At 39.7% G+C, this 22,468-nt stretch overlaps 1 protein-coding gene across 1 annotated transcript in view; it reads right to left on the bottom strand.

Annotated features, from left to right (window-relative positions):
• Positions 1-8,661: 8,661 nt before the first annotated feature.
• The window catches only part of CRISP2 (cysteine rich secretory protein 2), a gene marked incomplete at its 5' end in the record, with an annotated part of 35,636 nt that continues 21,829 nt past the window's right edge, over positions 8,662-22,468 (bottom strand). Inside the window, 1 exon segment of the mRNA XM_054291761.1 lies at positions 8,662-8,789. Coding sequence (XP_054147736.1) covers positions 8,662-8,789 — 128 coding nt within the window.

Here is a 22,468-nt window from a genome sequence, read left to right as displayed (position 1 = left end):
TGGGTGCACACTAATCTTCAATTTTCTTTCTTGGTGTGTGCTCTTCTCTTAGCCACAGCTGTGGAGACCAGGGAGGTGGAATAAGGTGCATATTGCCTTCACACTGGGACAGAAATATTTCTTAGATCTCCTGAACTTTGAGCCAAGTTTTCTTGAGAACATTGACATTTATCCCATTTCTGCAGTGTTGCGGAAGAAACATTTTTTTCATTAAACATTAACCTTAATTCTTTAAGTCAGCAGACCCCTGTCTCTCCTCAAGTTGAAAGCTCATCCAAGAAAACACAGTTTGTCCATGCAGTCCTTAAATAGCCTCCTTCCCCTTTAAGACAGAAGTAATATTCAGTAGATTTTCTGACTCCTTAGATAGCAACAATAAGAATCACAGAATGGGTCAGGCTGGAAGGGACCACAGTGGCTCCCATCTCCTTGCTCAGGCAGGGTCATCCCAGAGCACAGGGCACAGGATTGTGTCCAGGCAGTTCTGGAATATCCCCAGTGAGGGAGACTCCACAGCCTCTCTGGACAATCCACTCCAGGTCTCAGTCACTGCACAGGGAAGGAGTTCTGCCTCCTGTTCATGTGGAACTTTCTGTGCATCCATTTCTGCCCATTGCCCCTTTGCCTTGACTGTATCCATATCACCCCCACCAGCCTCTTAGCTGATTTCTTGTAAATGTGGGTTGATATTGCAGTGTCTCTTTCTGAAATTAATGTGGTTTTTTTTTCCATTTGATATCTCACAGACTTTGTTCTCTAAGACCTTACTTGATTACTAGACAGTATTTTTAATCTTTCCAGTACACAAAGAACATCAATAGAAGGTAACACTAGAAGGAATGAGCTTCTTTTCTTTCCTCTAAATAGAATAGGCCAAATAATTACATCCAGTTAGGCTATGTTCAGCTAAAGCATGACTTGTTGAAGAGGAGCATGTTTCACTTAAAAAGTTCACTCTTTCATTTCTGCTTTTATTGCATGAGTGTTGCAAAACAGGGGTTAAATGCTGAAACAGAAACTTTTGGTGGAGGTGTATCCCAAAGTTGCAAGAAGACTGTTTACTAGAGATAACAGGGTTCTGCTCCCTTCTGCAAGGGCCAGTGGGCCTGTCTGAACTGCTCTTGTGATAATAAGGAACCTCAGCTAAGATGGATGCTTTGCATAACACCTAGAAACTCTGCCAATTATTTTATGAAAGCAATAAGAAATAATTAGATGTCTGTGTTTCAGTCTCAGACGGTGTGAGTGGTGAATCATGTATTTTTATTGACTTTTCTTATGTTAATGTGTTTCTCTTGCTCCCCATCAGTCCCCTGTGCTTACTTGTAAGAGGACATCTGATGTGGCTGTTCCTGCCCATGTGAAATCCCTCACAGAGTCTGGTTCTAAAGGCAACCTGGTCTTAAGCTTCTGAAAAAGCACAAGGAGATGATTTCAGACATGGCAGGGAATCATCTCAATTATCTTTCCTTACAGAGGACTATCTACCTCTAGGTTTCAAAATCTACTCCACAGCTGTGAGTACTCCTGGATTTTTGTTCACTCTTTGCATCACATCAGAAGAGCACTAGGAAAGAACACTTATAAAGGAAGATTGTCACCCTTGAGCCAGAAATGACACAAATTCACTTAAAGGCTGGTTTGCAGGAGAAGCATGTTTAACACGAAAAATCCTCTCTTTTATCGATTCAACACATTCTACTTGATTGGCTAACAAAAACATCTTTCTCACAAACAAATCTTGCAAAGAGTAGAAAAGCAGAGTAGGAAAACACCACCTGCAGGTTGGTTATACTAACAAGCTATCATCGTTTTTCTACAACTCCCTAAAAGGTCTCACAAGTCCTCTGTGAGAAAATGAAGCCTGTTTTCTCTTTTTCTGATCAGGCTGCTGTATCCACAGACGGTGAAGAGAATTGTGTTGGATATTTGTAAGAGATTTTTCCCTGTAAGGGTGCTGAGGCCCTGGCACAGGTTCCCAGAGAAGCTGTGGCTGCTCCATCCCTGGAATTGTCCAAATCCAGGCTGGACAGGGCTTGGAGCAGCCCTGGGTAGTGGAAGGTGTCCCTGCCCATGGGAAGGCGTTGGAAATGGGTGTTATTTTAGGTCCCTCCCAATCCCAACCATTTTGTAATTCTGGATTCTATGATTCCATAAGTCTTTTGTTCCTCAGCGACCTTTCATGATGCATTCCTTACTGAAATCAGCAGGCACAAACAGAGGTCAATCTGAGCAATCCCAGAAAACCTCCTGCTAAGAGTGGCTCTTCCATCATTTGTACAACCATCAGCCTCTGGAGGCTGAGCTGGGATGTTCTCAGTGGTACAGCATCAGGGGGTGGTTTAATGGTAGCATGAAATAGTTGGTCGGATCCACACAAAAATCTGTCAAGCCAGAGAGACAGTAAATATAAAATTTCTATGACTCAGTGAGTGCTGTAAACTCTGAGCCACAGCACAGGTTAAACCCCAACATAAACTGTGCCTTTTGTCCATGTGTTCACACTGACCCAGAAATTCTAATAATTTTGACCTTGGCACAAGTTGCAAATGTGGGTAGAACAATTAGTACATAACAAACTCCTATAAGAAACTCCCATATTGTTTGTTTTTCCTGCATACAACTTACATCTCCTCCAGCTGGCTGAGGAGGTTAGGCAAGTGGAGACTTCTTTGTTTGCAGCTTGAATGCTGACCTGATGGGAGACATGATTTGTCACCTTCATTATTAATTTACATGACTGTTTTTTAATTGTCAGGAAGTAGGTGCTAAATCACTGAATATCCCAAAGTAGTCCTGTGCTATTGAACTGACAAGATGAATTTATTATTTCCTCACAATGGGCCAAGGACAAATTCAATGAACAACTACAACTCAACTTACTATCTAAAACACAACACCCCTTCCGGGACAAGCCAACACAGGAGGTACTACATTGAATTGGGAGCAAATAAATATGAGTATGGAAGGGAAAATTACCTCAGTGGAAAAATCCAGTCTCTGAAATGTTTATATCAGGCTGTGAGAGGTAGAAATTTTTGTACTATAGCCCATTAGATGCTACATTCTCCTTAAATACCTCTCATTTACCTCTAAAATATGCAGAAAATGTTAAATAACTCATATAAAGCTGGATAAAAATCTTTACACTGGTTTGCACAACTGATCTGTCTAGATCTGCAATGACTCTTAGTGCAAGGCTACTGGAATAACCTAAGATACAAAGATTTAAGCTTGGTTTATGACACATTATGGTTAATGTTATATCAAAATGGTCTGGATTGTTTTTCTGTTTACAATGTACCCATTCTTATATTTATTGATAACAGAAAAGATGGTCCAAGGCTCATCCAGGCTGGTCAAAAAGCAAGACCAGAGGCAGATTGAGCCAAAAAGGTGCTCCTGGGCCATGGGCAGGTGGCAGGAGAGGCTTCAAGGAGGCTAAAACCTCCTCAGTGCTCATTGTTAAATACTAGATTTGGACAATTGTTGATATTTCTGGCTATTTTTACCTGCCCAGCCAATTTCCACATCTTTGGGTGGTTTCTCCCTTATCACAAGGTTTGTCTCCCTGCCTTCAGACTCTACATCTCATTTGCATTTCACCTTTCCCCTCCAGGTTCTTTACACATTTCTTTACCTTTGCCATTTTTCTCCTTTCCCATTTATAAACTGATTTCCTCATGAACACTGAGCCACTGCTATCTGTGGAAGAAGCATGATCACTGCTTCCAACACCTAATCTATTGTGACTGACATTTTTTTGTCTCTTCAAACACCCAGCATTTGTCTCTTCAGGAGCATGGAATTTTTAGGTCATTGAGGACTTTTCCTGCAATTGTAGATAGGTTACCACATGATACCTTCAAGAAATCTTTTGCTTTCTATTTGTAAAATTTTTATGTCCTTCTTCATTCGGGTGGAAGGCTCCTGCTGACCTTTCTAGTTTTAATGGTTAGAAATTGACTTCACTAAATTTCTTAATGAATTATATATATACACACACGCACATATATATGTATATATTTCTTCGTTTTGTGCAGAAAATAAAGATTAAAATGCAAGATGTTGAGAAATATCTCCTGCCATAAGAAATAGTGGCCCCTGCACAGGAGCCGATCCTAGAAAAAGACATCAACCTATGTTCTCTTTGAGGAGATATTTCCTGGTATGTTGTTGAGTGAGCATGGAAAATCACCTCCATCGTCTGACTGGAGTTACACAGTCATACTTACAGTACAGGTGAATACATTCTTGGGTTGAATTTACAGAAATTCTGTAATTTCTGTGCTTCAGAAAATGCCCCTGACTCCTCAGTGTGTCAGTCCTGTGCAAAAATCACAAGGGCTACAGTTCCATTTTTGCTGAAATAAGCCTCTTTTGACCCTTCAGCAATCACTTTGTGGGAAACTTATCATATATGCTTGCACAAAGAATGCTGTCACTAAATAAAAATAAGGCATTTAATATACGATAACACTTCCTTTGTTATCTTTAGTGTAGTTTTCTGGAATTTACTTTGGGAGAAGTCTTTTAAATAAGGTAGGTGAATGGTTTTGAGCGCCCTAAAAAATCTCTGGGGGTTTAAAGTCAGTACTTAAAATAAAAAATCTTCTGGTTCATGCAACAAAATAAATAAGAGTCACAATTTGATTTTAGTGTGGCATACAGGGCTTTTCTCTTTTACTTCTAGCACTTCATGGAGCAGTGGGAAAAGAGAGGAAAGCAGAGGATTGTTAATGATGCAAAGCATCAAGTGAAAAATATAATTTGATTTCAAATGGTCATTTTTGTGGAGAAAAATCCAAGAATCTGATAATAATGATGTTAAAGAATAATTTCCAATTACATATGTTGAGGCTTTGATGCTCCATTAGTGACTAAATGAATGTTTAACATCGCCCTTTTCCATGCCAGCTTGCTACCTCAACTTTTCCTAAAATTTGCTTTTCTTCCAGCATTGTTATTGCTGCTGGTGCCAGAGTATCTGTCAGTCCTGGGGAGCAGCCTGGGGCTGGCATTTCACAGAGCCCAGGGCAGAGGGCTGAGCCAGTGACCAGCCCATGAACCTCAGACATCACCGTGGGTCAGGAGGGAGTGTCACGTCCTCCCCTCTATCTCCCACTGCCCCCTGTCCCCTTTGCCTCGTGGTTAAACTGAGATATAATTATGCTGGAGGTGTGGCTATCAAATGTGATATTATAATTTTGAGGCCCTAGTGCTTTGTGGGCTCTTTCTCAGCGTTCACTAATTAATCTTCCTTGCCCTGGCTGTGTGGGTTTATCTCTGCCTTGCAGTCGGTGAGGCCGAAGCTCGCAGGTCAAATGTCTTGCTTGGGGGTTAAAAGTCTTGCTCACAACCTAGAGTGGAGACAGGAGCTGTCAAGAAAGTTCTTAATCAGAGTTCATCTCCTGTTTTTCACAGTTTAGCCATGGCCTTTACATTTAGAGGAATCCCATTTTTGGCAGCTCAGCCTGGAGTGATGGGAGCAGTCCAGGGGTGGGGAACATCCTCTCCTGTCCCTGCTCTGAGGGACCTTTTCTGCTTGGGCTGGCTCAAACATCTTGCCATGAATTTATTCTATGGGAATAAATTGGATATTATGACAATACAAATTTCTAATTTCATGCGAAGGTTTCCAACTCTTGCCTTCTTTTTAGTATGAGATTTTGAGGGTGTAGCCTCAAGTTGTGCCAAGGAAGGTTTAGATAGGGTATGAGGAATAATTTCTTCATGGGAGGGGCTGTCAAACATTGGAATGGACTGTCCTGGGAAGTGCTGAAGTCACCAACCCAGGAGGTGTTTAAAAGGCGATGTGGAAGTGGCACTGGAGGTCATGGTTTAATGGTGAAAGTCTTTTCCAGCCTTAATAATTCTGTAATTTCATCTTAACCTGTTGGAAAGATTTGTCAAGAACAAAAGTGAGGGTAGTTTTGTGAAAGATTTCTTCTAAAGTAGCAATAGATGGAGAAAAACAAGGGAGATACTGGCCTATGACACTCAGCAAGACATTGGGTTACTGAGAGCGATGACCTTCCCTTTAGCCCTGAGGCCAAATTTGGCCATGGAACTGCTGCAGTTGGTGCATTTTAAATATCAAAAATATTCTTTCTTCAGAAACTGTTAGACTGTTAGGTTACTTCATAACCTTTGTTCAAAACTGTGTTTAAGGCCCTTGTCATGTGAGCTAACAGCTGAAGAGCTCTTACACCCTTCTCCACAGATAAGGCCTAGACTTGTTCTGTAGTAGCTGCTCTTATCATCTCTCAGCACATGTGCTTCTTCTGAACCAGAATAGAAATTGAAGAAATTCCTGCTGTTATTTGCTACTGGCCTGGACTAACACCTAAAAGGTAGCACAATTCAGCACAAACCAAAAAGCACATCCTAGTGTCAAAAATGAAGCCACTGTCAAGACATCAGTATGAAAAATAACTTTGTGACAACACAGGCAAGTAACAGAGAGAAAAGTCATTTGACATGCTGGATCCCAGCAAATGTCATATTGCTTTTACCCCCTCTGAGTGTGATGAAGCCATATTCATGAGCATCTCAGCTTTCACAGGGCCATGAAGTATCTCAAGCACTTCTTGATGCCAGCTCTGAGAAACAGGAACAGCCAGGCAGCATTTCCAGCCTTTCATCTCACCTCCTCTTTGTTCTGTTCCACATCAGTAGGGAAGCAGAACCTTTTGAAATCTCCTGCAAAAGCACAGAGGTTGTGCCTGGATACCCTGCAGTAACCCAGAAGGGAGCCTGGTGCTCCAAGGTGGCAACTCAAGTTTCAGGACATCCCTTCCAGCTCCTGCTGATGCGCTCAAACATCATAGCTGGATACCCAGAGCTTGCAACTTGGCTCTCTGGGGGGGAAACTCTATCAGAAATCTCTGATAATAAACTAATTCCTTGTTATATATTCATTGGCCCAGATAAAAGGGGAGGAAAGAGGAAAAACTTGCAAAATAACCCAGAAAAAACCTGAGAGTTTTGCCAAAATTGTATCCCTCCATAAGAGGATTGGGGTTTTACAGGTTAGTGTTTTCTGAGGAAAACACAGGTTTTTCAAGGAAAATTTCACTGGTTTTAGTTTGAATTACTCTCTAAAAATAACATAATCAAAGTTTAGGTTGGAAGGCAGCTTAAAGATCATCTTGTTCCACCCCCTGCTATGGGGAGGGACAACTTCCACTATCCCAGGGTACTCCAAGCCCCATCCAGCCCGGCCTTGGGCACTGCCAGGGATGGGGCAACCACAGCTTCTCTGGGCACCCTAGGCCAGGGCCTCACCACCCTCAAAGCAGAGAATTTCTTCCTAATATCCAATTTAACCCTGCTCTCTCTCAGTTTGAAGCTATTTGCCCTTGTCCTACTGCTCCATGCCATTGTAAAAAGTCTCTCCAGCTTCTTTGGAGCCTTGCACAGTGGCAGTGGTCATGAGGGTGAAACTGAGCTGCAGGAAGGTACAAAATCAAGGCTACCAGAATTAATTTATGTCCTGGAAACCATAAATTTCCCTAATTCGGCACTCTCAATTGTTTTAACATGGTGGTAATTTGACCAGCAGAAACAGGGTGAAACAATAGAGGGGAAGAAACCACTGCCAAACTGTGTCTATATGTTTTAATTATTTATTGAGCTAATATTAGCTAAGAAACTTTGTGCAAGCTTTGTGTGAGACTAGGCCCAGAACTTTAATATCTAATAAAAAGGAATATCCTTTATACAGGTAGAAATTTGAAAAAGCAGTGCAGGTTCATGTCTGGGTATGGCTCACCCTCTTGTGTCTTTATCTAGAACTGCAGTCTTGTGGAGAAAATTATTTTTACTGGTCTGAAATAAGAAGGGAAATTGGTGAGTTCTGTCCTGCTCAATGCTGGATTATGTGATTAGAGGGCTGTGGAAAACCAGGACCCTTTCAGGAGCAGCTGGAGCTCTGGTGGGACACCTAGTGTGATGCAAGGTCAGTGGGAAAGAGCCACAGCAATAAATTTATCATTTATCACCTTAGTTATCATTTATCACCTGCAGGCAGATGTAGCAGGACTTTTGTGATTAGGTCAGAGAAAAAGTTGCCTCTTATTTTGCCTGTATAAAAAATTGCCTCCCTTTGTGCTTTGTACTTCTTTTCCTTTCTCATCCACTCTCACATGAAGTATAAAAGAACTTGAAAATATCCATAAGGAATTTTTCAAATAAAAAACCCCACTCCTTTATTTATAAATAAATTTAATTAAAAGCTCTGTTTGTGAACTGGTGGTAGATCATGTGTTTATTTAGCAGGAAGACATTTCACTGATAATGAAAAAAAGTTAACAGAAAAAATATTAGAGGCATCTAACAAATTATGCAAAAAACCTGAAGTGTTTTAAAATTCCCTGTTAAAAAGAAATAAATCAGTGGCAGATCCACTTCAAAGAAAGACACAAGGTAACACATTAGTAGCTTAAAACATGATTTCTACAAAACCTAAAATAACATGAGGGGCTACTTTGAGCTACTAGTCTCATTTAAGACTGAAATAATGGTCAGATTTCAGATAAAATTATTACTTACAGGTCAACCTGAGCTGATGCACTGAGAGTGAATACATAATACACTTTACAGTGGGTTCTACACTTTCCTTATAATCTCTCAGCAGCTATAATGACAGCCAGCAGGATTTTAGATGATTTGAGTGGTGCATTTGCAGCTTGCAGGACACTTCTTCTTCACCAGTGAGTGGCTGCAGCCAAACAACATTTTCAGATTTTTGCAGTTTCCAAGGAGGTCCTGGTACTTGCAAGGGTTGGCTGAAATAAAAGAGAAGGAAGAAAACACATGAAATATTATGTGGAAACTCTGGTTTGATGATTCTGCATTTTCCAGAAATTCCTGTTGTCCATGTCTATATAAACTTTGTACTTATTCTCTGCTATTAAAATGGCTTGAATATTATAGAATGTGTTTTTTTCAAGGAGAATGGAGTGACTTACTGCAAAGTCCTTTGTCACAGTGGCCAGGACAGTCAGCACATTTTGGTCCACTTCTGTAAGGCATAGCTATTTGCATTGGGTTATTTCCTCTGCAATTTGAAAGAATTACAAGAAAAAACAAGATCAACATGAAGCTCTGAGCCATTAACAGCAGTTCGTTATTTATTGCACTAAAAAGTATCCAGAAGTTTTTGGATAAAAATATTTTCCTAGGCAGTCATGTTTTAGTTTCAGATATTTACAACATACAAAAAAAAAAAAAGATTTTAAGTAAGAGGGACAATAAGGTTTAGAGAAAAAAAATGAATTGATTGATTGTACATGTATAAAATTATCTGTTAAAAAAAAAGTATGTGCTTCCTAACTCTGCTTCTGTGATAGATTTCAACTGATTGAGGAAATCATAAAATCACAGAATCACAGACTGCTTTGGGTTGGAGGGGACCTTAGAGATCACTTAGCTCCAACACCTTCCACCAGACCAGGTTGCTCCAAACCTCAGCAAAACCCTTCTGAAATACAGTCCTTTACCTCTGGGAATATTCATTTGCTGTTGGCTTCCACTTTACATCTGATTTTCTCCTTTGTGGTCAAAACTACAGCATGATTTGTGCCTGATGCCTGATTCTGACAGAGACAAACCCTTGTTCATCTGCTAAAATTTCCCTAATATCTCTTTCAATGTGAAATAAAACAAATATTGATATTCAGCATGCTGCTAAACCCACAATTCACATTGCTATTTTCAAAAATCTAAATGGTTAAAGTAGATGGCAATTATTTTATCCTATAGCCAAGGATGTTTTGGTAATATATCCATAATCACCATAGCTGAGTAAGAAGGTAGTACGTACGCAGGGCAGTATTGGCAAACATAAAAGTACTTGTAGGAGCCTGTGGGACAGTAGGAAACTCCACATCCCACCTTGTAACTGTTGTACCAGATTAGCTGCAGATTAAAAAACAAGCACATTATTTCAGGGTGAATTCTTGTTAAAAAAAACCTCAAAACTCACAAAAAACTCACAGACACTCTGAAACCCACTCATATATACAAGATGCTTTTTCTGCACCTCATAAGAATCAAAAGTAACAGAACCAGGAAATATTTTTTTTCTTTCATGTTGTTTTCTAGTCAGCTTTTAAATTTAATCTATCATAAAGAATACATAGAAAAATGAATTTCCTCCAATTTCCAAATGTTTTTGAACACAGTTTCTGGCAGGACACTGAAATTGAAATTCAAATATTTTCATCATAGTTATTATGCTTTGACACTTCTTAATCACTTCTTTGACACTTCTTAATAGATATTTCTATCTCTGTATAGAATATATTTTTTCTAAATTAAAGTTTTCTCGACAGACTAATATTTCCTTTCTGGACAGCTCTTCCAAAATACTGGTCCCATTGCCTCCTAATTAGATGGAAAAGACTTTTAGCTTATAATTAATTTTTGGATCGGAATATGAATTATAGATAATAGTTTGATGACATTGATGATTTTCTCCTGATTATAAATAGCTCCCAGCTGGCTTAAGTGTACTCCTGTGATTCTGGTGTATCCCCCTGCAGTTTGTTTCAAGTCTCCATACCTGAGTGTAGCTCTCAACATTGATATTTTTTGAGATTGCTCCATATCCATACTTGAAATTGGAGGACTGACTGTACCACACTTGAATTGCATCAGCCCATGTCCTTGGGTAGGCTGACAGTAACACATTCTCACCACAAGCGACACCTGGAATAGAAGTAAATCTAATTTATTAAGAGAGAAGCAAAGTAAAGGGCAGGAGGTGGGTCAGAGGGGCTGTAGGTATATGCTAAAATAAATGCCTATGATGCCATTCCCTTTGCCCTGTGATTTTAAGGACTTGTAAAAAGTTGTCTTTCAGAGTGTTCATCTGACAAAAATGATGCTTTTGTGTTTAATAATCACAGAATCATAGAATGATTTGGGTTGGAAGGGACCTAAAGATCATCTTGTTCCAACCCCCCTGACATGTACAGGGACACCTTCCATCTAATAATCCTGAAAAGCTCTTCTACAACAGATTAAAGTCATCCTTATTTCTATTTCACATTCACAGGGGTCATCTGCAAACTGCCATTAACCCATCAGCTCAGGCTCCATGCTTGTCAGTACCATTAATAACTCTCTTGTCTCTTGGGCTGACTTTCATCCCACACTGATTTGCCCATTTCTGAGCATTTTTGGCAGTTTTCTCACTCCACACCTGAAAGACACAAAGGAAGAAGTATCCAGGTCACAGATAGGTTAGTGCAGCCCATGAGAAGGCAAAAAATAGAAATAGGGAATTGCAGCGGGAATGGCTTGGGTGTTGAGCACTGAATTCTCCCATGGCCCTCAACAGAAAGGAGTTGTGCTGATTTACTGTCCTGGGGCACAGAAATCACATTTCTTCAACTCTTAAAGGTTTCAGAGCAGGTTATCCTGCACAGTTCTATCACACAGCCCTGATCTCCAGATGGTGCTGATTAAAAGGGTTTTTATAACATACTACTGCTTTCCTTCAGCTTTGTGTCTGAATGAACACTTCAGGGTGCACTGGACTAAGTGGTATAAATCTGATTTTCAGCCCAGGTGAAGCTGAGCTGTGGTGATTAATCTCAGCTGGGCTTTGAACCTGGGGAATGTTTCAGGCCTTGCTATGCAGGATTTTAACCACAAAGTACTGACCAGCTCAGCTGCTCATGGGACAGGGATAACCAGGACATCAGGGGAGACAGGGATGGGAGAAGTTTTGCAGATCTAGGTCTCCCTCGCCTTCCTGACAGTGTGAGATTCAGAAGCTGCAGCTCCCCCTTTGCTTTGCAAGACCTTTCCTTTATCCAGGGTTTGTTTCTCTTGTTAGATTCAGAGAATCAGAGATAGTTTGGGCTGGAATGGACCTTGAGGGGCCATTTAATCTAAACCCTGGGCAACGAGCAGGGACATCTGCAACCAGACCAGGTTTCTCAGAGCCCCATCCAGCCTGGTCGTGACACATCCAGGGATGGAGCAGCCACAACTTCTCTGGGCAACCTGTGCCAGGGCCTCCCCACCCTTATCATAAATTTTTCCTATATCTAATTTTAATCTACCTGCTTTTAACTGGAAACAATTAGCCCTTGTGCTATTCCAAGAGGCCTTCATACAGTGTTTTTCCTCATTCCTATAGTGCCTTTAGTGCCCTGGAAAAGGCTCCAAAGTCCTTTTGGATCCTTCTCTTCCCCAGGCTGAACACTCCCAGCTCTCCCAGCCTGGCTCCAGCCCTTGGAGCATCTTTCTGGCTCATGCTGAGTTTCTCATCCATGAACCTCTCCAAGTCCTTCTCATCAGGCTGCTCTTAATCCCTTCATCCCACAGCTTCCTTTGATACTGGGTTTGTCCCATCATTTCCTTTAAGGGAAAAGCAGGCTGGCTGCAATTCATAGCTCACCATCTTCAGCATGTTCCTGGCTGTGGGAATTACAGATCTCCGTATTTCATTGTGCAGCTCAACAATCTGTTTTTCATTTGGAGACTTAAAATGAGGAAAGGAGAAAGATTTCACACTTCTAAATGGAAGACCCTGGAAAAAATAACAGGGAAGGTCCCAGTTAACAAAAGTATAATAAACAATATAAATTATGATTTTCTTGTCACTTTTGTTTGGTCAACCCCAATAATTGGTCTCATAAAACTTGTTTAACTTAAGACACTTATGGTGGTAGAAATAACACCTCAGCCAGTAGTTTTAGTCTGCAGCTATACTCAGGAAAAGGAAAGTATCAACTTCCAGCATGGTTCACCTCAGATTTATTGAAGAAAATGATAATTTTGTTTCCTAAAGTACTTGTTTCTTTTCATTCATTAATAAGAAGATCTTGATAAATAGCTCTCATGCAAGTACCTGCATAGCAGATATCTTACAAACCTTATCCTCTCTAGGAGATTTATGAATCATATTTCTAAATCTTAAATTATTATGAAAAATGTCTTTTTAAAATTAACTCCATGAAGGGAATTTTGACAGGCAGAATGATTTGGGTTGGAGTTTCAAAGAGCCAGTAGCTCTGAAGGCCCTGTCTTATACAGGGACACCTTCCACTAGACCAGGCTGCTTACTACTACTACTACTACTACTACTACTATTACTACTACTACTAGTACTTCTACTACTACTACTACTACTACTACTACTACTACTACTAATATCTGCACAATATTAGAGTTCATCTTCAACATTTTTCATTAACATATTAACAATAGTTTCACCCCATAATTCTAAATCTCTAGAGACCACAAGACCAGACTATATCAGGTCAGATTTCTATACAGAAGAGTCAGATATGGGCACTTTGCAAAGATGAATGATCCTACCTGTCCATCAGATTGGTGTAACAAAGCAGCCAGGAGAATAATTGCAGTTAGTAGATCCATTTCTACAGGGGGAAAAAAACAAAAAACAAACCCCCAAAATCCATTAGTCTCCGTTGCATACATTTTACGGTACAATGTGATATGTGAGCAAGATAAAAAGCTTTTGCAAAGTAAAGCCTGCACAAAGAAGTTTATTTTAGTTGATCCTGAATATGGATGTGCTAAAACTGTGCATGGGCACCACTGCCTCCTACAGAGAGAAGACTCCACCTTGCATGCAGGCAGGGACTGTAAATAGCAAAAAGTTGTGTGGTATTTGGAATAGATGGATCAGCCTCCTTTTGACTCCTTTATTCAAGATATCTTAAATTTTTAGCATTTCCTTCATGTCTGCCTCCCTGTATATAAAAAAGCCCATTAATGTGTTCAGTACTGACACATCAGAGTCTTTCTCAAGCCTCATCCATAGTGAGATTTGGTGTTTTGGAGTGGGGCACTGAACACATGGACTATAGTCTCCATTTCTTTCCCACTTCCCTGTTTCCTCATTAAATCAGCATCATAAAGGCTCAGTCAAATGGTGGTGAACACCTCATGGTTCATCTGACACCTAGACATAAAGAAAACCTTCAAATATGATGTTATTAACAAATAACGTTGGTTACTGCACTCTGACTCCTGAGGCACCTCATGCAGCTGTACACAGACACTCTGAAATCCATTCATATACACAGGATGCTATTCCAGAACATCAAAAGAATTAAAAGTTTTATGTCTTTGTATTGATGAGGATATATGTGGGGAAAGGTCTTTTTGGTTATTAAAAAGAGGTGGCAAAATCCCAAGGAACACTAGCTTTGAGTCAGCAGGTTGCCTTAAATCCAGACAGGCAAGAGGGAAATAAAGATAACAAAACCCAACAAATATAAAATGCTTTAGAGCTGGCCTCTCAGAAAAATCCATGGTGTGAGCAGGACAGGTCAATAGAAATCTAGGAAATTCTGCTTGATAGGGAAATTATCATTGTAAAAAAAAATTAAAAAAAAAATTCCCCCCTTTTAATTTAGAATCACTACCCCTTGTCCTGTCATGTCATTCAGATATTCAGTCTTCATCTTGTTTTCCTGTGATTTCATGAGGAAATCATTTGCGTGAGGTAGAGGCAGGGATCTCACTGGTATCAATGAAGAATAAATCCTTAACCTGCAGGGATGTTTTTAGACACAGAGGAGTTGTCTTGCCCTCCTGTACACACAGAAAGAAAATTTTTTGGGACTTCCCAGATTAAATACTGCAACAGGAAACATAAAATATTTCTAGATCCACAGTTAAAGCTGATTAAATACTACTGCACATCCTCAACTGCAGACTCTACCATCACATCTGTCTCTTGGACTAAATGTGTTGGAACCATCATCAAAGGATGAGGGTTCCCAGATAGAATTATCCTTTTCTGTCAATAGTGCTCAATCCACTAAATCACTTCTATGCTTCTGAAAAACAAACGGCAGCAATGCACTTTTAGGCAGCTCTACTTGAAAACCTGAGGTTTCACGAAAATTTGATTGAGTGTAAAAACTAATAAAATAAACACTGATACCTTCAAAACTGCAAACAAATTTCTAAGTGAAAAATATGGTCTTTATGTTTAACCCTGGTGTTTCATTGCTCAGTAGAACTTTTCTCCTGCCATCTGATACATCTTTCAGGGCATAGCAAGTATGAAAGTTTAGCAGAGTGGGAATATTTGTCTTTTCAGTTATTTTCATATATTTTCCCTCTACCTTCTCTGACTTTATCTCTTTAAATTTCATTAAAGTAATAAATTCACTTTGCATTAAGAAAAGGTAATCAGCTTATTACATACTATAATATATATTAGACATTTCAGCAGCATATATACCTGAAAGTTTGGACAGATATTTCACATTTCGAGATGACAAAATTCTGAGTTCAGCTGTACTGATCCCAATACTCATGTGAAATAAATTTAACACCAAAGCAATTCAAAAGACATTAGAAAAGCATTTCCCATGACTGATAACCCCATGAAAAATGCAAAAATTTTTTTATGTTCACATTTGTAGGAAGAAGCAAGTGGGTCCAAGTGTTACATTTTGATCTAAAGAAATACAACAATTAGACTCCACTGAATCAACTTTTCATCCCTACTAATAGAAGGTGTTTTTCAGAGAAGATATGTTTTATTTTACATTCTTTCTCTGAGATATTATAAATATAAATTTTCTTTCAATTATCACATTATCAATTATTGGTAAAATTCAGCTATTAACTCCACTAAAATCTGTAGCACAATGAACAAGACACTGTATGGATAAAATCTCTGAGGCTGAAATTCAGTTCTGCATACATTACCTTCATCCACCAGAATCCTCCTGTACCTGAGGAAGTGGCAGCAGAGTGAAAGGCTCTCCCCAGTCCAGGGTTGTATATATATATACATTTCCTCTTTTTTCCTTGTCAATATTTATTGCTGATAAATGACATCAGCTTTGGGGCTGCCCATTGTGCAAAGAAGAACTTTCCTTGAGGAACAGGTGACTGAAAATCAACCAATCCAACTGAATTGTTCTGGATTTTTTTCCTTGTCTCCAGGGTAAGGAAAAAGAGAAGACAGAAGACCTGTCCTTTTGCAGAGCTTCAATTTGTAGTCTGATCTAGCTACAGTGCCAATGTGTTCACAAAATAAAAGCTGAGTTCTGAGCGGGTTGTTTTGCAGTTGTCTTTCCTGTTTCTGGCAAAAGAGCGGCATAAATATTTTGAGGCAGAGACATAAGTGAGCATCTTATCTGTACACAGAATGACTTGTGCTGTGAGCAACCCAGTGTTGTTTTATTCTAAGTGGTTCCTGAACTTCCTTTTGCTGAATAAAACTTTTATTCCATTAGCTCACTGAGGCTGTGGCACTGGGCATCACATTTTACCAGCACATGTAGTGATAGGACAAAGGGGGATGACTTTAAACTGAAAGGGGGCAGGTTTTGAATAGATATTAGGAAGAAATTCTGGACTATGAGTGTAATGAGACACTGGAAGAAGCTGTCCAGAGAAGCTGTGGCTGCCCCATCCCTGGAAATGTTCAAGACAAAGTTGAATGGGGCTCTGAGTAATCTGGTCTAGTGGAAGGTGTCGCTGCCCAAACACAAGGTGATCTTACAACCCAAACTATTCTGTGATTCTGTGATTCTGTGGTTATTGTACACATAACTCACCCCAGATGTTGCTCAAGATTAAGTTACTGCAGAATGGCTGCAGATGTTTCATGTCTTCAGTGGGGAGAGATGTGTGGCATGTGCTCTGCTCTAGAGCAGCATAAAACGGTCAGGGTTGGAAAAGACCTTTAAGATCTCCAAGTTCCAACCCCCTGCCATGAGCAGGGACACCTTCCACTAGTCCAGGTTGCTCCAAGCCCTATCCAACCTGGCATCACTCTCTGCTCATCCTTCCTTCTTGCAGAATCTTTGTTTGCACTTTCTTATAAGGTAAAATATCACAAAGGCAGCTTCGACAGGTCCCCATTGCTCAAATACAACCTTTCTTACTTCCTTCCATGCAGTCTGTTGGCTATCAGAAGGCATAAAGCATCTGCACATCCCTTATTCCTTTCTTGATTCCCTTCCCCATCCTTGCCTTTGCTGTGGTGTGCTGCACACTGAGCACCCTCCTCACCACACTGGGTGCAGGCTGCTGCCCATGCTGCAAGTCAATATTGCCTCACTGTTTCCAGATTTCTGCAGAATTCCTGCAGCTGCCTGCTGTTGCCAGAACTCCAATATTGTATTATAACCCCTGTTGGAAAACAGAGCTGCCTTTGTTCTTCCTTTGTACAGCGGGCAGCACTCACAGGAAGTTGCCTCTGATAAGGTCTCCCATATCCTTCCATGTTCTGAGATAAGGGCACAATTACTTTCTTTTCTGAAGGGCTTGTGGCGCTTGATTTTTATCTGAAGTGCTTGTGGCACTTGAATTTTGATGAGACCAGGGTTATCATCATCAGAAAGCCTCATGAGACACCTACCATAGTTATTGACTGCATTTATATTGAGAGGAGGCAGTCCAGCAGCTCCAGATTCCCAATGCCCTGGGAGATACTTCCATTCTTTTACCTCATCCACTCTACTCAACAATTTGAGTAGGCTGGATGAGGTAAAGAATGGAAGTATCATTCATTCATTCACTACAGTCACCTGAGCTTTATTTGTACTGTTAAAATGAAATTATGATACTTAAAGTATTTCTTTAAAGCGTGCCCCACCTGTTTGAATAGTGAAAAACAATTTGTTCTCTAAAGAATGACTGTCAGATATGTTACATTTCATGGTCTGTGGGTGAAATAATTGGGAAGAAAGAAAAGATTAATAAAACTGACATCCGGAACCACGGTACAAAGAACAATTTAGCATAGCAATTCCCACTTCCTCATCTGGATTACCTGAAGGGGTGGGGAAGTTCAATTAAAAAAATAAATTAAGAATTTATTCCATGAAGTTCTGCAAATGTTTGTATATTTTTAAAGATAAATCTATGGAAAGTTCTTTAAAAAAAAATCAGCTTGAGTGATTTGACAGTGGAAGTTCTCCTCCGGGCCTTGTGAACTGCAGGAATCTGATTTATCTCAAACAATGAAGACAAAAATCCACTTTCTTCAATTATTTATTTCCACTGAAGTTAATGAGAGTAGAAGCAGCACTTTAGATTAAAATCCATGCAGTTCTGTGTGGTTCAGAACTTTGAACAGATCTTTTTCTTGGCTGTCAGAACAGCTTGCAGATCTAACTTTGTTTGGCAAATAGGAACATTACTGATTTCGTCCAGACAACCCAACTCATCTTTCACTTCAGATTTTTATTGTTATTATTATTATTAGAGAGAGAAGCAACAGAGTCAATTAATCAAAAATTTGCTGTCAGAGTAACTGTACATAAGCAGAATACAATGGAATAATGAAAAAAAATGTCATCCAGAAACTTTTAGAGGCCTAGTCCTTCTCTTGTGCTCCTAGATATTGATCTGTAAAATATAGGCTGCTCCTTAGAGTTGTTTTGCTATATGTTTCTAGAAAGTTTGCAACAAGGAGATTTCATAGTTTCCTCAGGTGATGAATATCATTCTTTCATGGTGCTATTATTCCAGAGAGCTTTTAAAGTCTAACACATAAAATTGCAGGAGGGATTTTGTGTATCTGTGTGAAAGTCATTCTCATGAAGCCCAAAATGGATTAGCAAATAATTCAATCAGAACAATCATACACTTCTCATATCAAAGTTCAATACGTGCCTGTGTTCTTTTCAATCTTTGCAGAAATGTGGCAAAGCTGAGCACTGTAAAAATGCATAATTGTCCTTTTTTAAGCATATAGGAATTGTTAATTCAGCTTCCCTTTAGATCTAGTAAGTCACTAGAAACATTTTCTAAATCTCTGCTATGGAACAAAAGACTGACTCCAGAAAGGAAATCTGGGGTAAAGCTCATTCCATCTCCTGGGAAAACCCAATAGTGAAAGCACTTGCATTTCAGCTCATGTTCTTCTTGCAAATAGATAAAACACACCTCTGAAGTCACCTTTGGGAAGCAACATATCTAACATATTTAAAATGTTAGATTAGAATGAGAGAAAATAGACACAGATCAATGAGAGAGATGAGGTTCATCCCTCTAGTCATTACTCCCACAAACCAAATAAACCAATGCCTGCTGTAAGTGTGGAAAGATACACAAAAAGTGAACAGAGAAGAATTTTGTGTGGAAACCATTAGAACAACACAATTTTTTTCAGATATGTCTTTCTCTGTGAGAGTCAGGTGTAACCAAACCAAAGCCCAGCTGATTCTCTAGAACAAATCCCTTATTTGAACTAAATCTGGCCAACAGGAAACAGAGCAAACAAACCATAATGACTTCTCTTAGAATTCAAACTGACTTTTGATATAGGTGATTTATTAATTTTTATTGTTATTTAAAGGAAGTGAGAATACACCCCTTCCTCTCTAACAACAGTGAAAGACACAAAGCAATGCAGACTCAAACTATCACAGATATCTCAAATGTAATGATCACCTGGAGGCATTTGTTTATTACTCATGAATAAAACAGGTTTTATGTTCAATTTACATGGTTAATAACTTCAGACATACTTGTCTGAGCAATACAGGCTACACAAATTGAAGTTTTTCATGAACACCCCTTTATTTGCTGCATGTATTTTCTGGAAAAAGATTTTCTGTAATTTAGCAGTAGTGACAATGTAGGGCCTTTTACTGTGAAGTCTTTTAAAAAATGTGGGTGGAAATTAATTCCTTAAAATGCTCATATTTCTTAAATTCTTATATATAAGCATTTTAGTCTTTTCATGCATCTGGCATAAAAGTAAACCAGAGTTGTAGAGAGAAGGTTGATCTTCTTGTAGTGGTGTCCAGTTGGTAAAAAATACTTTGAACCTGTTGCAAAAAGTAATGTTAAAATGTGTTAGAAAACAGGAAAACCTTATTTCCAAGTCAGTGAATCTCACACAAAGCATTCTATTGGACTGGCTGCAGTAAGTAAATGAGAAATATTTGGAGCTGTAAAAAGATTTATAGAAACTCCACTTAAAATCGTAGCTTGAAGAATCATTTAGAATTTATATTGCTGATTAAATGCATTTTGACTTGTAATAATTCCTGAACCAACTGCAATTGGCCACAGCCAAGCTTCTTTTTGGAGTGACTTCTCACCTTTTTTTACAGTCTGAAGCTGGAAATTACTTGATAGAAGATGAATAGAAGCTACACAACGAGAGGGTATTTTAAATACCCATTCAAAGCATATCTTGACTGAGGGGCCTTTCCCCCCACTTTGGTGAGGCTGAGCCTTTCCATAGCTTGACTTCCAGAGCTGCTGACAGGGAGAAAGGGAAGAGGGGGCATTTATTTGCTGGAAAAGGCCCTGAGAAAAATTGCTGCAAAGGCAGACACAGATTCCTGGTTTCTGCATCCTGCAATATTTTTCCCTTTAGAGAGATGTCATGTGATAGAAAATGTAAACACAGTCCAGAAAGATGAACCTAGAACACATTGTTCTGTAATGATCAGCAGAAAAATAATTGCTAAGGAAAAAAATATTTCCTGGTTGAAACTGATACACAATTTTTACAGCTTTCTGCTTTTGGAAAGTATCCAGTTGTTCACATGAGTATCAATGGTATCTCAGTATGCATGCCTATGTTGGTGCTTTTCTATGGTCAGGGAAAAGTAAATACAGTGCTGTTCTTTATGAATCAATGAACAAACTCTTTTGAGGTAAGTCATAAAACACAACTGAATTATACAGCTGTCTAACTAAAAGAGGGTACCTAAAATGTAGGTTTTTCCTACATTTTCTACGTACATCTAATAAGTTCTCCCACCAGAAGGAGGGAGATCTTCTAGGTTAGTGAAGACCTAAATCTCAAAGTAGCAGCCCATAAAGAGACACTTGGCACCACTTCATATAAACCAAGACACCTTTGCAGTGCTAAGGAGATTGCAAGTGCGTGTGGAAGAGTTGTGCCTTTCCAGATTTTATCTGGAGCCCTGGCAGGATACCCTGGGGAATGTCAGGAAGTTGCAGACTCACAGCTGAACTAAAGGCTTTGAGAAATGTGAAAAGCTGAGAGAATTGGGATTGTTCACTCTGGAGAACAGAAGGCTCCAGGGAGACCTTAGACCTTTCAGCACCTAAAGGGGAGCCAAGAGAGAGGGACTTTGGGCAAGGGCAGGGAGTGACAGGACAAGGAGGAATGGCTTCAAACTGACTGAGGGCAGGGTTAGATTGGATGTTAGGAAGAAATTCTTTACTCAGGGTGGGGAGGCCCTGGAACAGGTTGCCCAGAGGAAATGTGGCTGCCACATCACTGGAAGTGTCCAAGGCCAGGTTGAACAGGGCTGGAGCAACCTGGGATAGTGGAAGGTGTCCCTGCCCATGGCAGTGGGTGGAATGAGGTGAGCTTTAAAGTCCTTTTCAACCCAAACCATTCTGTGATTCAGCAATTCTGTGATTCTTGATGTATTAATTCGCTGCTATGCAGGCATTTATGTGCAACCATGAAGCTATTAATTATATCTCTGAAATGCAAATTGAGATTTAGGTCCACTTTCAAATACAATTCTATAAATACTGTGACCCAGTTCTATTCCCCTCACCCAGACACTGATCTTATGAAAAGGATGTTGGATTTCACAGTGGGTGACCCTCAGCTGTCCAAAGGTTGGCATCATTGATGTCTGTGCATGTCCCCTTATTGCCAGATAATTCACTTCCTAATGTTCTCTGATTCTATTCCTCATTCTCCCATTTTCTGAGTTACAGCCCATCCCCTCCCTACCCTCTCACCCCATTATTTCCTTTCCTAGTTCCATATCCCCCTCTGAACCTAGTTTTGCTTCCAGTCTATCCAAACCATGATATTTCTGAGTGTTCCTGTGGCAATCTTGTCCATAAATGGCATTACTGACACAGCAAGTGTGAGTCACTGCAACCCAAACCTGCTCTGCCATTTTCCATGCCATATTTATTTTATTTACTTTACCATACCCAGCCAATTGATGCAGTTATTCTATTTCAGCCTTGATTCTTTCAGCTGAACACAAGAAGTTTGGCAGCAGTTTGCATACTAGAGCAGCAGAGTAACAGTTTCACATTTCTGCTTTGGGTATGTAAAGAGAAATGTGAAAGTTCCCTTTTAAGGACTTTGCTGCCATGAGGCCTTTTCATCTTACAGGCTTGCTTGATGGAAGTTTGAAATATTAGATGTGTTTTGCCATCAGCACAGCTTCCATGGATTTATGCATTACTTTTTCAATAATTTGATCCACAGTTTTTCCCTGAATCAGAGGAGGTCAGTAATTCAAATGCTCCCTTGGTTCCCTTTTTGGCCAGAAGTTCCATATCCATCGTCCCAATTCTCTAAATGACTTTTGTGTGATGATTGTCTTCATGAAGGTGGATGTTAGAATCACAGAATCACAGAATTGCAAGGGACCTTAAAGACCATATAGTTCCAATAGGCAGGGATGAGACCCACTAGAACAGGCTGCTTAGAGCCTCATCCAGCCTTGCCTTGAACCTTGATCATGGTTCAAAGATTTATTAA

This window comes from Melozone crissalis, unplaced genomic scaffold, assembly GCF_028551555.1.
Source record: "Melozone crissalis strain CALT ecotype California unplaced genomic scaffold, PUWL_Pcris_2 ptg000106l_1, whole genome shotgun sequence".
Lineage (NCBI taxonomy): Eukaryota > Metazoa > Chordata > Aves > Passeriformes > Passerellidae > Melozone > Melozone crissalis.
Note: the sequence above shows the minus strand (reverse complement) of the source record. Positions and strands in the feature narration are given on the sequence as shown.